At 47.2% G+C, this 13,961-nt stretch overlaps 1 protein-coding gene across 1 annotated transcript in view; it reads right to left on the reverse strand.

Moving 5' to 3' along the window:
• Nucleotides 1-3,087, reverse strand: part of xkr4 (XK related 4) — a 31,585-nt gene extending 28,498 nt beyond the window's left edge. Inside the window, exon 1 of the mRNA XM_088350121.1 lies at nt 2,132-3,087. Within this exon, the coding sequence (XP_088206247.1) occupies nt 2,132-2,778 (647 nt within the window). The 5' untranslated portion in view covers nt 2,779-3,087. The remainder of the gene's footprint in view (nt 1-2,131) is intronic.
• Nucleotides 3,088-13,961: the final 10,874 nt, after the last annotated feature.

Here is a 13,961-nt window from a genome sequence, read left to right on the forward strand (position 1 = left end):
GTTTGCATGTTCTCCCCGTGCTTGCGTGGGTTTCCTCCGGGCACTCCGGTTTCCTCCCAAATTCCACAGACATGCATTTCAGGTGGATTGGCCGGTCCAAATTGTCCCTAGGTGCGAATGAGCAAGCGAGTTGTCTGTCCCTGAGTGGTAAAAATATTAACCCCAATCCATAGAATCCAACCGCTTAAATACTCCAGAACACACGATAAAGCCGCCAGATGAAAAAAAAAAATACGCCTAAATGCATGTCTGCTTCATTTGACATTGCTTCCTGCAATCTGTTTTTTTTCCCCACATTATTTCTTTTTTACAAATAAACAGACTTGTAAAATTAGCCCAATGGCATGCTTTCTTGCAAAAATAAAATTGGCAATTTCCTGCAGCACACCAGACAATGTTTCACAAAGGGTTCGTACGGGTCAAGGTCAAGAAAAAAAGAAAAAATACATGAATTATGGTTGAAGTGCTTGAAAAGGCTTGAAATGATTTCCTATGTCATGTTTCCCGGCAGTCTGACTCGACGACCAAGCAACACACCGGACAATGTTTCACAAAAGGTTCGTACGGGTGCTTAAAATCCTTGAAAATGCTTGGATTTTAATGTTGTGTTGTCAAGGTCAGGAAAATACATGAATTATGATTTAGTTGTCTGTCCCTGTGTTCCCTGCGATTGGCTGGCAAACACTTCAGGGTGTCCCCTGCCCACTGCCCGATGATTGCTGGGATGGGCTCCAGCACACCCGCGACCCTACTGAGGATAAGCGGTGCAGCTAATGAGATGAGATGATATAACAAAACACATGTACAATATAGGGCAGCACGGCGGCACAGTTCATGTCTTGGGAACCTCCTGCGTGGGTTCAAATCCAGCTCCAGACTTCCTGTGCGGAGTTTGTATGTTCTCCCCGTGCTTGCGTGGGTTTCCTCCGGGCACCCCGGTTTCCTCCCACATTCCAAAAACATGCATTTCAGGTGAATTGGCCGGTCCAAATTGTCCCTAGGTGTGAATGAGCGAGCGACTTGTCTGTCCTTGTGTGCCCTGCGATTGGCTGGCAACCAGTTCAGGGTGTCCCCTGCCCACTGCCCGATGATTGCTGGGATGGGCTCCAGCCCGCCCGCGACCCTACTGAGGATAAGCGGTGCAGCTAATGAGATGAGATGAGATAGGCTAAAGGGGTGAAACAAAGCCTGCAATTGGCCGAAAAAGATTTGTCAATCATCAGTTGAATCGATCACTATTGGCTAAAGTTGTTCGGAGGTAAAGGGGGCGGATCCTTTTTATCAATTACAGGCTGGCATGGGCTAAAGGGGCAAAACAAAGCCTGCAATTGGCCGAAAAAGATGAATGTGAATAGCATGTTGGGTTGACGGGATAGAGACAGTAATTTACTATTCTGTATTGTATTTGTAAATATTGTACTCTCCTGGATTTACTACACTCACGGATATAAGAGGACCATGGTTGCACATTATTATTGAACACAACGACTTCGGTGACCTACTCCGGCTATATATTTTCCCTGTATCTTGTTTCAGACTGAACTCGATGTTTCTGTGATAAGCGGTGCAGATAATGGATGGAATGGAGTGTCTATTTTTAAATTCAACTCAATTCCAAGTGTTTATTGTCATATGCACAGTAAAGTTGCGAGCGAAAATAGAAACTAAGGAATGGTTGGCATTTCTTGAATCCCAAGACTTTAACCTTCCGAATGATGGAACGATGCATTTGAGTGACAGTGTACGGACACGGTTTCCGTACATGTCTGAGACACGTATTTGCTTCTTTGCAAGCTTTGGGAATGTTAAGGGGGTAAACAGTTGGACTGAACCATCTGACTGTTTTGTCGACGTTCCCATTGTAGCGCCTTATAATCCGGTGCGCCTTATGTATGGAAAATATAGCAAAAACTATTTTTGGGGGGTGCGCCCTATAACCGCCTTATAGTCGTGCAAATACGGTACATAAATGAACACGTTTGAAAAAAATATGGTGTAAGATTATTTTGTATTTTGTAAGGGAAAATACAACATTTTGTAAGGGCATGGAGCCCTGGAGGTTGACAGGTATGCAATAGGGGAAAAGATGGCAGCTGCATGCGATTTTAAGAAAACTGGACAATGCTCTTACCTCCAAATTTGTCCCAGTTGGAAGATATGGACGAGGGACTGACAGAACCACACGCACATGGAATAAGACGCCGATCGCTTCCTGCCGGTGCTCCCGGTACTCCCGGTCGCCGTGTTCTTACTCGCGGTCGACGCCTGCCTCTGCGGCGTGCTCGGGGGTCGCGGGGCGCTGACGTCCCCGTGAGAAGCCGACCCGCTCAGCAGCTTCCCGGCGTCCGCTTGTGAGCACTCCGCGGCGGTTTCATCATGCACGAACCATCGGAAGCTGAAGAGTTGCACGGAGAAGGAACCCAGAACCACGAAGAAGAGCGTCAGCCCGAACCACCAGTAGTCCCTGTGCAGGTAATAGTCGATCGAGAGCCACACATCGGTGCCCACGTCGGCCGCATACACCGCCACTGCGGCGACCACCCATAAGCAGTCCCAGAGCGTGTATTTCAGCGGCTCCCTGGCGGAATAGAACCCCGCTGTCGAATTGGACCCCCCTCCGCAGCATCGCGACTCCCCGTTGGCGAAGTCCACGTCCCGGACTCCGGTGGATTCCGGGTGGAGCCCCTGCACCGAACCGGAGTGCTCCGAGTTCTGCAGGGGCGTGAAGGCCACGTCGCTCTTCTTCATCTTCAGGACCCCGTCCGATTTGGCCGCCATGATTGGAAACGCTGTTTAGGGTTTTTTTTTTCTCCTCTACTTCTCCTCCACTCACTGTCGACACCTTTCCACGCGTCTCCTCTTCTTCTGTCCTCCGATCTGGGCAGGAGCCGCTCCGCTACGTTGCCGGCAGCTCATAATCCACAATGGAACCCCCCACCCCCCCAAAAAAGGGACCCGATCGCTAAATTCTCGTCGTTTTCACATCCAGACTGGAAAACTCGCGTGGATTTTCGGGGCGGAATCACGGATGAGGTGATGATGGACGAGGAGGACGAAGAGGAAGGATGTGGCCACCAGCTTCTTCAGTGGCGGAGACCCGAAACCATGACATCATCTCTCCCTGTCCCCCTCCCCTCCATTCCTTTCTTTTTTTGTGTGCTTTTTTCTCTTAAGAGTGGTAATGCCGTAACCATGGTGATGAAACCATTTCTATTTTTTATTTCCTCGACAATATAGACAATGAAACATGAGATATTTGCAAAAAAAGATGGTAGACAGAAAGAGTTTTAAAAATATTAACCCCAATCCATAGAATCCAACCGCTTAAATACTCCAGAACACAGGATAAAGCCGACGGATGAAAAAAATACGCCTAAATGCATGTCTGCTTCATTTGACATTGCTTCCTGCAATTATTTCTTGTTTACAAATAAAGAGACTCGTAAAATTAGGTCAATGGCATGTTTTCTTGCAAAAATAAAATTGGCAATTTCCTGCAGCACGCCAGACAGTGTTTCACAAAGGGTTCGTACGGGTGCTTAAAATCCTTGAAAATGCTTGGATTTTAATGTTGTGTTGTCAAGGTCAGGAAAATACATGAATTATGAGGGAAGTGCTTGAAAATGCTTGAAATGATTTTCCTTCCATCAAGGGATCCCAGTTCGAATCCCGGCTTGTCCGTGTTACATGTCGAAGTGTCCTTGGGTAAGACACTGAACCCCCAATAAGACCAATAAGCAGGTTAGCGTCTTACATGGCTGCAATACAAGGCCGCTATTGGGAAATGTGAAGCACACTGTAAAGCGCTTTGGGAAGTCATTGACTTGAAAAGCGCTATATAAATGCAGATCATTTCCTTTCATTTTAAAAGTGCGTAAAAATGACGCCAATGGTGGCCCCGGTCCTCATTATCGAGTTTTCATGTACTGTTTTCACGTACTGTTGCATCCAAGAGGACAGTTTTATCAGACTAGTAGCTCAGGAGGTAGAGCGCTCGGCCTTGGATCAAGGGATCCCAGTTCGAACCCCGGCTCGTCCGTGTTACATGTCGAAGTGTCTTTGGGTGAGACACTGAACCCCTAATACCCCCAATAAGCCGCTTAGCGTCTTACATGGCTGCAATACAAGGCCGCTATTAGGAAATGTGAAGCACACTGTAAAGCGCTTTGGGAAGTCATTGACTTGAAAAGCGCTATAGAGATGCAGATCATTTCATTTCATTTTAAAAGTGCGTAAAAATGACGCCAATGGTGGCCCTGGTCCTCATTATCGAGTTTTCATGTACTGTTTTCACGTACTGTTGCATCCGAGAAGACAGTTTTATCAGACTAGTAGCTCAGGAGGTAGAGCGCTCGTCTTGGGATCAAGAGGTCGTAGGTTCGATTCCCGGCCCCTCTGTGTTAAATGTTGAAGTGTCTTTGGGCAAGGCACTGAATCCCTAATCCCCCGATAGCAGGTAGTTGAGTCTTCTATTGTGACCTTCATCTTGGTCATTTTGAGGTTTTTGTTACTGATCGGCACAAACGTTTGCCAGTTTTCAGTATTTTGTACTTTGTCATTACTATGTTATTACCAGGTAGTAACTATTGAAGTAGTATTAAAAAACACTAATACATTGTACATAGGTTGCCAAACATGTTACTCAAGTAAAAGTACAGTTACTTCTGAATAATATTAAAAGAGTAGTCATTCAAATACAGAGTAAAAGCAAAAACTTGAAAAAAAAACTCAAGTACTGTCAAAAACAGGATCAGGACCCAAACGCGTGACGTTCTCACACAAGCCTTTTATTTTACAGGAAATGGGGAGTCATGCACGTTAGGCAGCAGTCTGGCATGAATTAAAAGGGACAGGACAACCTTTTTGTACATACATAAGCCGCACCTGACTATATGCCGCAGTGAAACAGGAGTGGGAGAAATAGCCAGTTTTCAGTATTTTTTACTTTGTTATTACTATGTTATTCCCAGGTAGTAACTATTGAAGTACTTGGTGAAAAAAAATACTCAAGTGCTGTCAAAAACCAGAACAGGATCAGGACCCAAACGCGTGACTTTCTCACACAAGTCTTTCATTTTACAGGAAATGGGGAGTTATGCACGTTAGGCAGCAGTCTGGCATGAATTGAAAGGAACAGGACAACCTTTATGTACATACATAAGCCGCACCTGACTATTTGCCGCAGTGAAACACGAGATATTTGCAAAGAAAGACGGTAGACAGAAAGAGTTTTAATAAAATACAGTACCTTAACCCCAATCCATAGAATCCAACACAGGATCATGCCGACGGATGAAAAAAAATCCGCCTAAAAGCATGTCTGCTTCGTTTGAAGTTGCTCCCTGCAATCTGTTGTTTTCGCCACATTATTTCTTTTTTTTTTTTTACAAATAAACAGACTCTGAAATTTATTCGCAACTTAATTATCCCTCAAATTTTGATTGACACATTTTCCATGCTAGTTTTATTCATGCACACATCATCGAGTTACATTAAACTTCCTCGGCGGACGTTAGAAAAAAGTGCATGAATTAGCCGCATCATTGCATAAACCTGATCCTGAAAATGATTTCTCATGTCAGTTAGAAATCAAACTTCCTAGAAAATCGCAGTCACCGATCACTATTTTCATGTTGGTCGATTTCACCAAACGGAAACTATTTTAGAATACTTTGCTCGTTTCTCGAATGAGTTTCACGTCGATAAACCAATAGATGCGTTTGAAAACGGGCCATTCTGATTGGCTGGTGATCAGGCCTGTCTGGCATGAGATCACCCACTACACCAGGGGGCGCTCAATATCCCCGCGCTCAATAACCAAGCCTGCGGATTGGTTTTAGCTCTCCAGTTTTGGGTTTTTATCATGATTTTGAAGGAAATTTGATTTCTAACTTGGATGAGAAAGCATTGACACAATCAATATCTATAGCACAGGTGTGAAACAGGCGGCCCGCGGGCCAGATCAGGCCCGCTTAGGGATTGAATCCGGCCCGCGAGACAACACTCAGAGAAGCGCAAGAGAAAAACAAGCTGCAGGTTGAAATATGTCCACTTGATGTTGCCAAAGCCAGGTGCCTCGAACAAAGACACTGTATTTGTATTTATTTCTCTCTCTCTCTCTCTCTCTCTCTTTTCCACCCCTTTTCTCTCACTCTCTGTGTCTCTTTTTTTCTCTTTCTTTCTCTGTGTCTTTTAACCTCTTTTCTCTTTCTCTCTTCATACCCTTCGCGCTTTCTTTTCTCTTTTCTCGCCTTCTGTCTTTCCATTTCTCTTTGGATTTCGTTCTTCCTCTCCCTTTCTTTTCCCCCCTCTCCCACGACTTTTTATCTCTTTTGTTTCTCACACTCTCTCCCTCTCTCTCCTTGTCTTTCTTTGTCCCGCCCTGAGTTGTTTTTCTCTTTGTGCCCTGGGATTTTCTTAATGATTTGATAAAATGATCAAATGTCACTTGGTGAAAAATTTGGTTGAAAACGGCCCACTAATAGTCGGTATCTTTAGTCTACACCAGGGGTGTCAAACAGGTGGCCCGCGGGCTGGATGAGGCCCAATAAGGGATTGAATCCGGCCGGCGAAACAACGCTCGGAGAAGCGCAAAAGAAAAACGAGCTGCAGGTTGAAACATATCCACTTGATGTTGCCAAAACCTGGTGCCTCTTACGAATGCTATACTTGTATTTCTTTCTCTCTTTTTCACTCTCTTTCATTCCTTTCCTCTCTTTGTTCCTATTTATCTCTTTCTCTGTCTTTTTACCTTGTTTTGCTCTTCCTTTTCTCTCTCTCTCTTGCTTTCTCCTTCTCTCTTTCTCTGATTCTATTTCTCTTTGAATTTCGTTCTTTCTCGCTTTCCTTTCCCCTCTCTCACCATTTCTCTCTTTCTTTGTCCCACCCTTTTTACTTTTCTCTCCCTCTCTCTCCCTCACTAGTCCGGCCCAGAGAGAATATTTGTTCTATCGTGTGGCCCCCCCGGGTTAAAATGAGTTTGACACCCTTGGTCTACACAGAACCTTCTCACAGATACATAGAACACACATTCTGTTGGGGGCTGGACGAGTAGATTAAAGAGAAAGAAAAAGAGAAATAAAGAAATAAGAGAAAGAGGAAGGGAAAAGGAGAGAGGGCGGAACATAAAAAAGAAAAAAAGAGAGAGAAACAAAAGAGATAAAAAGTCGTGAGAGAGGGGGAAAAGAAAGGGAGAGGAAGAAAGAAATCCAAAGAGAAATAGAAAGACAGAAGGAGAGAAAAGAGAAAAGAAAGAAAAGGAACAAAGGAAGTTAGAGCAAAAGAAGTTAAAAAGACACAGAGAGAGAAAGAGACAAAGAGCAACAAAGGAAGAGAAAAAAAAGAGACACAGAGAGTGAAAGAGACAGAGACAGAGAGTGGGAGAAAAGGGGTGGAAAAGAGAGCGAGAGAGAGAGACAGAGAGAGAGAAAGAGAGAGGGAGAGAGAGATGGAGAGTGGGAGAAAAGGGGTTGAAAAGAGAGAGACAGAGAGAGAGAGAGAGAAAGAGAGCGAGAGAAAGAGAGAGAGACGGAGAGTGGGAGAAAAGGGGTTGAAAAGAGAGAGAGAGAGCCAAAGAGTGGGAGAAAAGGGGTTGAAGAGAGAGAGAGAGAGAGACACAGAGAGAGAGTGAGAGAGAGTTAAATAAATACAAGTACAGTGTCTTTGTTCGAGGCACCTGGCTTTGGCAACAGCAAGTTGAAATATGTCAACTTGATGCTTGTTTTTCTCTTGTGCTCCTCTGAGTCTTGTCTCGCGGGCCGGATTCAATCCCTAAGCGGGCCTGATCCGGCCCGCGGGCCGCCTGTTTGACACCTGTGCCATAAAGCAACCATTTTGCCTGGTAAACAGCCCCCTCCCCCCACCAATTAGATTCATTCTTTTGAACTTCATGTATTTCATTGACTAAAGGCTTCGTCCAATCACATCTCATCCTCGGTCTAATGAAGCCGCCATATTAAGGTCGAGATGAGTAAACGGAATGAGATTACCCCGGGCGAGGGATAATGGATAACGATAATAAATAATGTATGTTATTAAACCGTTGGACGATCGCCTCGGTGGAATATGGGAACGAGGTCTTGTTCTCTTATTTATGCGCCACCCGAAACGTTTTATTAGAAGTGATATAAAAGGAAACAATCCTTTTAATCCACGCCAGTGAACAATTTTTTTCCGGTACGTCGTCACTCGCAAGCTCATTGGTGCACTGATGACACAGAACCAACTAGAAACACAGGTGTGAAACAGGCGGCCCGCGGGCCAGATCAGGCCCGCTTAGGGATTGAATCCGGCCCGCGAGAAAACACTCAGAGAAGCGCAAGAGAAAAACAAGCTGCAAGTTGAAATGTGTCAACTTGATGTTGCCAAAACCTGGTGCCTCATACAAAGACACTGTACTTTTATTTCTTTCTCTTCCACTCCTTTTCTCCCACTCTCTCTTTCACTCTGTCTCTCTTTCTCTCTCTGTGTCTTTTAACCTCTTTTGCTCAAACTTCCTTTTTTCCTTTTCTCTTTCTCTCTTCCTACCCTTTGCGCTTTCTTTTCTCCTTTCTCTCCTTCTGTCTTTCCATTTCTCTTTGGATTTCTTTCTTCCTCTCCCTTTCTTTTTCCCCTCTCACGACTTTTTATCTTTTGTTTCTCACGCTCTCTCCCTCTCTCTCTTTTTCTTTCTTTGTCCCGCCCTCTTTCCTTTTCCCTCACTCTTTGTCTTTCACTGTTTCTTTTTCCTTTTCCTTTCCTTTGTTTCTTTCTCTTTTGTGTCTTCTTCTGCTCTAACTTCTGTCTCTTTCACTCTCTGTGTCTCTCTTTCTCTCTCTGTCTTTTAACCTCCTTTGCTCTAACTTCCTTTTTTCCTTTTCTCTTTCTCTCTTCCTACCCTTTGCGCTTTCTTTTCTCCTTTCTCTCCTTCTGTCTTTCCATTTCTCTTTGGATTTCTTTCTTCCTCTCCCTTTCTTTTTCCCCTCTCACGACTTTTTATCTTTTGTTTCTCACGCTCTCTCCCTCTCTCTCTTTTTCTTTCTTTGTCCCGCCCTCTTTCCTTTTCCCTCACTCTTTGTCTTTCACTGTTTCTTTTTCCTTTTCCTTTCCTTTGTTTCTTTCTCTTTTGTGTCTTCTTCTGCTCTAACTTCTGTCTCTTTCACTCTCTGTGTCTCTCTTTCTCTCTCTGTCTTTTAACCTCCTTTGCTCTAACTTCCTTTTTTCCTTTTCTCTTTCTCTCTTCCTACCCTTTGCGCTTTCTTTTCTCCTTTCTCTCCTTCTGTCTTTCCATTTCTCTTTGGATTTCTTTCTTCCTCTCCCTTTCTTTTCCCCCTCTCTCACGACTTTTTATCTTTTGTTTCTCACGCTCTCTCCCTCTCTCTCTCTTTTTCTTTCTTTGTCCCGCCCTTTTTCCTTTCTCTTATTTCTTTATCTCCTTTTCTTTCTCTTTAATCTACTAGTCCGGCCCCCGACAGACTGTTTGTTCTATCGTGTGGCCCCCGAGTTAAAATGAGTTTGACACCCCTGAACTAGAACAACTGTGATATGATAACAGATGTGGAATACGTGTCTGCAACCAATAATTCAATTTTTCAAACCATTTTGAAATCTTAAACCTCATCTGAACATCAATGGGTGCCAAACTTTTACAATATTTTCTGTTTCTGTTGAGATTTTCGATTGGACCCAAACAAAAGAAGCAGGGAACTCACAGTACCACTAGAATGATTGTGTTTAACCGCAAAAATGATCAATAAAGTAACCAAAAACGGTCAAAAACAACAATAAAACTGTCTGAATCATGTTGGGAAATAAATATTAAAATCTTCTGCCTTTCTTCTCTCGGCCCACGTATTTTCCGCAAGCTGGTGTGCCGGATCCTCCCATGGGCATGCCAGGGAAGCCCCTCACGTGGGCTCCATCATCTCGGAGAAGAGCGTCCCGCTGTCTGGACCAAACGAAACAACTTCTCCGAGCAATGCCTGCCGTCCTGCGTCAGAGTCCTGTTATCAGCGGAACTAGACAAAACGTTCCGCATTCGGATCAGCGTGACCTGTCATTGAACTTCAGCCTACTCGGTGAAAATCTTCATTGCACTCAATAAATGTAACTTGTATTCAATCGTATAAAATCCTTCAATCATTAAACAAACAAAACACTCAATGCTTTCCCAAATAGTTCTTTTGAAGAGTGAGGCTGATTAAGGGGTGAGGTGATTGAACTCACCGATCCCGATTACAAATTAATTAGGCGTCCTTCAGTGGAAGGAGGCACCCCAGACCCTAACATACCCTCCCCTTCAAGGGCCGGATGCTAAAAAGCCCAAAAGAAAAAAGAAAATACAATAACGGGTGAAGGACCTTGCTGGAACAGAGAGCCGAAGCGGCCAGGGGTCTCCTCGCAGCCGGGACAGGGAGCCGAAGCGGTTGGGGACTCTTTTCGAGCGGGGAACTCTACTCACAGTCGGGGCAGGGAGCCGTAGCGTCACGGGACTCTCCTTACAACGGGGGCAGGGAGCCGAAGTGGTGAGGGCCCTCCTCACAGCCGGGGCAGGGAGCTGAGGCGGTCGGAGACTCTCCTCGAACCGGGAACTCTCCTCACGGCCACGGCAGGGAGCCAGTGCAACAAGGGACTCTCCTCACAACAGGGGTAGGGAGCAGAAGTGGTCAGGGCCCTCCTCACAGCCGGGGCAGGGAGCTGAAGCGGTCGGGGACTCTCCTCGAACCGGGAACTCTCCTCACGGCCAGTGCAGAGAGCCGGTGCCACAGGGGACTCTCCTCAAAACCGGGGTAGGGAGCAGAAGTGGTAAGGGCACCCCTCGCAGCCGGGGCAGGGAGCCGAAGCGGTTGGGGGACTCTTTTCAATGCGGGAACTCTCCTCACAGTCGGGGCAGGGAGCCGTAGCTACAGAAGACTCTCCTTACAACCGGGGTAGGGAGCCGAAGTGGTCAGGGCCCTCCTAAAAGACGGGGCAGGGAGCCGAAGCGGTTGGGGACTCTCCTTGAGCCGGGAATCTCCTCACAGCCGGGGTAGGGAGCCGTAGTGACAGGGGACTCTCCTCACAACCGGGTTAGGGCGCCGAAGCGGTTGGGGACTCTCCTCGAGCTGGGAATCTCCTCACAGGGAGCCGAAGCGGTTGGGGACTCTCCTCGAGCTGGGAACTCTCATCACAGCCGGGGCAGGGAGCCGTAGTGACAGGGGACTCTACTCACAACCGGGGTAGGGAGCCGATGTGCTCAGGGCCCTCCTCGCAGCCGGGGCAGGGAGCCGAAGCGGTAGGGGACTCTCCTCGAGCCGTGAATCTCTTCATAGCTGCAGTCACATGGGACTCTACTTACAACCGGGGTAAGGAGCCGAAGCGGTCAGGGCCCTCTTCGCAGCCGGGGCAGGGAACCGAAGTGGCCGGGGACTGTTCTCGAGCCGGGAATCTCCTCACGGCCAGGGCAGGGAGCCGGTGCAACAGGGGACTCTCCTCAAAACCGGGGTAGGGAGCAGAAGTGGTAAGGGCCCCCCTCGCAGCCGGGGCAGGGAGCCGAAGTGGTTGGAGACTCGCCTCGAGCTGGGAACTCTCCTCACAGCCGGGACAGGGAGCCGTAGCGACAGCGGACTCACCTTACAACCGGGGTGGGGAGCCAAGTGGTCAGGGCCCTCCCTGCAGCCGGGGCAGGGAGCCGAAGCAATCGGGGACTCTCCTCGAGCCGGGAATCTCCTCACAGGGAGCCGAAGCGGTTGGGGACTCTCCTCGAGCTGGGAACTCTCCTCACAGCCGGGGCAGGGAGCCGTAGCAACAGGGGACTCTCCTCACAACCGGGGTAGGGAGCCAAAGTGGTCAGGGTCCTCCTCGAAGCCGGGGCAGGGAGCCGAAGCCGTTGGGGACTCTCCTCGAGCCGAGAATCTCCTCACAGGGAGCCGCAGCGGTTGGGGACTCTCCTCCAGCCGAGAATCTCCTCACAGGGAGCCGAAGCGGTTGGGGACTCTCTTCGGACCGGGAACTCTCCTCACGGCCGGGGCAGGGAGCCGTAGCGACAGGGGACTCTCCTTACAACCAGGGTAGGGAGCCGAAGTGGTCAGGGCCCCCCTCGCAGCCGGGGCAGGGAGCCGAAGCGGTTGGGGACTCTCCTCGAGCCGAGAATCTCCTCACAGGGAGCCGAAGCGGTTGGGGACTCTCCTCGAGCCGAGAATCTCCTTACAGGGTGCCAAAGCGGTTGGGGACTCTCTTCGGACCGGGAACTCTCCTCACGGCCGGGGCAGGGAGCCGTAGCGACAGCGCACTCTTCTTACAACTGGCGTAAGGAGCCGAAGCGGCCAGGGCCCTCCCGACCGCAGGGGCAGGGAGCCGAAGCGGTCGGGGACTCTCCTCGAGCTGGGAATCTCCTCACAGGGGAGCTGCAGTCACAGGGGACCCTCCTTACAACCAGGGTGGGGAGCCGAAGCGGTCAGGGCCCTCCTAGCAACCAAGCCAGGGAGCCAAAGGGGCCGTTAACTCTCCTGGCAGCCGGAAAGTCTATTCGCAGCCGAGACATAGAGCCGAAGCGCCCTGGGACTCTCCTCTCAACCGGGACACTTCCCTCTGGATTCTTTCATATTAGGGTGATGATGTTCTGATTTTCGATGGACCCAAACGCAGGAAGCAGGAAACTCACAGTAATCACAAAAAATCCCATTAAATTAACAAATGGTCAAAAACAACAAGGAAACCGTCTGAATCATAAAACAATAAAACAAACCTCATAAACCAGATGTATTTTAATCCATGCCATCAATCTTTTGAGCATTTTTATCCTGCAAACACATGTTTGTTTGATGAAAACACTCCCCCTGCATGCTCACTTTGTAATAATACGCTTCACATGCTACATTTAATCACCAGAGTCAATGACAAATGCGCAAGAGATGATGGATGTCGCGCTGTGACGATGTAATTAAAAACCAGCAACCTGCATAGTGAGGTTGCCGGTATTCACAACACCACAGCGGGAACAATGTTACTCTGCATACAATTTTGTTTTTAAATGCTACTTTTCTATAAAGTAAGATCTTATACGAAATATACTTTAGTGCACAGGTGGCCCGCGGGCCAGATCAGGCCCGCTAAGGGACTGAATCCGGCCCGCGAGACGACACTCAGAGAAGCGCAAGAGAGAAACAAGCTGCAGGTTGAATTATCTCAACTTGATGTTGCCAAAGCCATGTGCCTCGGAAAAAGACACTGTGCTTGTATTTCTTTCTTTCTCTCTCTCTCTTTTCCACCCCTTTTCTCCCACTCTCTCTTTCACTCTCTGTGTCTCTTTTTCTCTTCCTTTGTTGCTCTTTGTCTCTCTCTCTCTCTGTGTCTTTTTAACTTCTTTTGCTCTAACTTCCTTTGTTCCTTTTCTCTCTTTTCTCTTTCTCTCTTCCTACCCTTCGCGCTTTCTTTTCTCATTTTCTCTCCCTTTGTACTTGTTTTTCTTTCCCTCTCCCTCTCTTTTCCACCCCTTTTCTCCCACTCTTTGTCTCTGTCTCTCACTCTCTGTTTCTCTTTTTCTCTTCCTTTGTTGATCTTTGTTTCTTTCTCTCTTTGTCTTCTTTTGCTCTAACTTCCTTTTTTCCTTTTCTCTCGTCCTACCCTTCGCGCTTTTTTTCTTTTTTCTCTCCCTCTGTCTTTCTATTTCTCTTTGTATTTCTTTCTTCCTCTCCCTTTCTTTTTCCCCTCTCATGACTTTTTATCTCTTTTGTTTCTCACTCTCTCTCCCTCTCTTTTTCTTTCATTGCCCTGCCCTATCTCCTTTTCCCTCCTTCTTTCTCTTATTTCTTTATCTCTATTTTTCTTTTTCTTTAATCTACTAGTTCGGCCCCCGACAGATTGTTTGTTCTATCGTGTGGCCCCCGGGTTAAAATGACTTTGACACCCCTGCTCTAGTGCAAACGCGGTGGTGACATTAAACCAGTCTCATGATTGACTTTTTAGCAATGATCTATTAATGCAAGCAATTGGAGGAATGGAAA

Source organism: Urocampus carinirostris, chromosome 1 (assembly GCF_059441175.1).
Source record: "Urocampus carinirostris isolate Australia breed hairy pipefish chromosome 1, RoL_Ucar_1.0, whole genome shotgun sequence".
Classification (NCBI taxonomy): Eukaryota; Metazoa; Chordata; class Actinopteri; order Syngnathiformes; family Syngnathidae; genus Urocampus; species Urocampus carinirostris.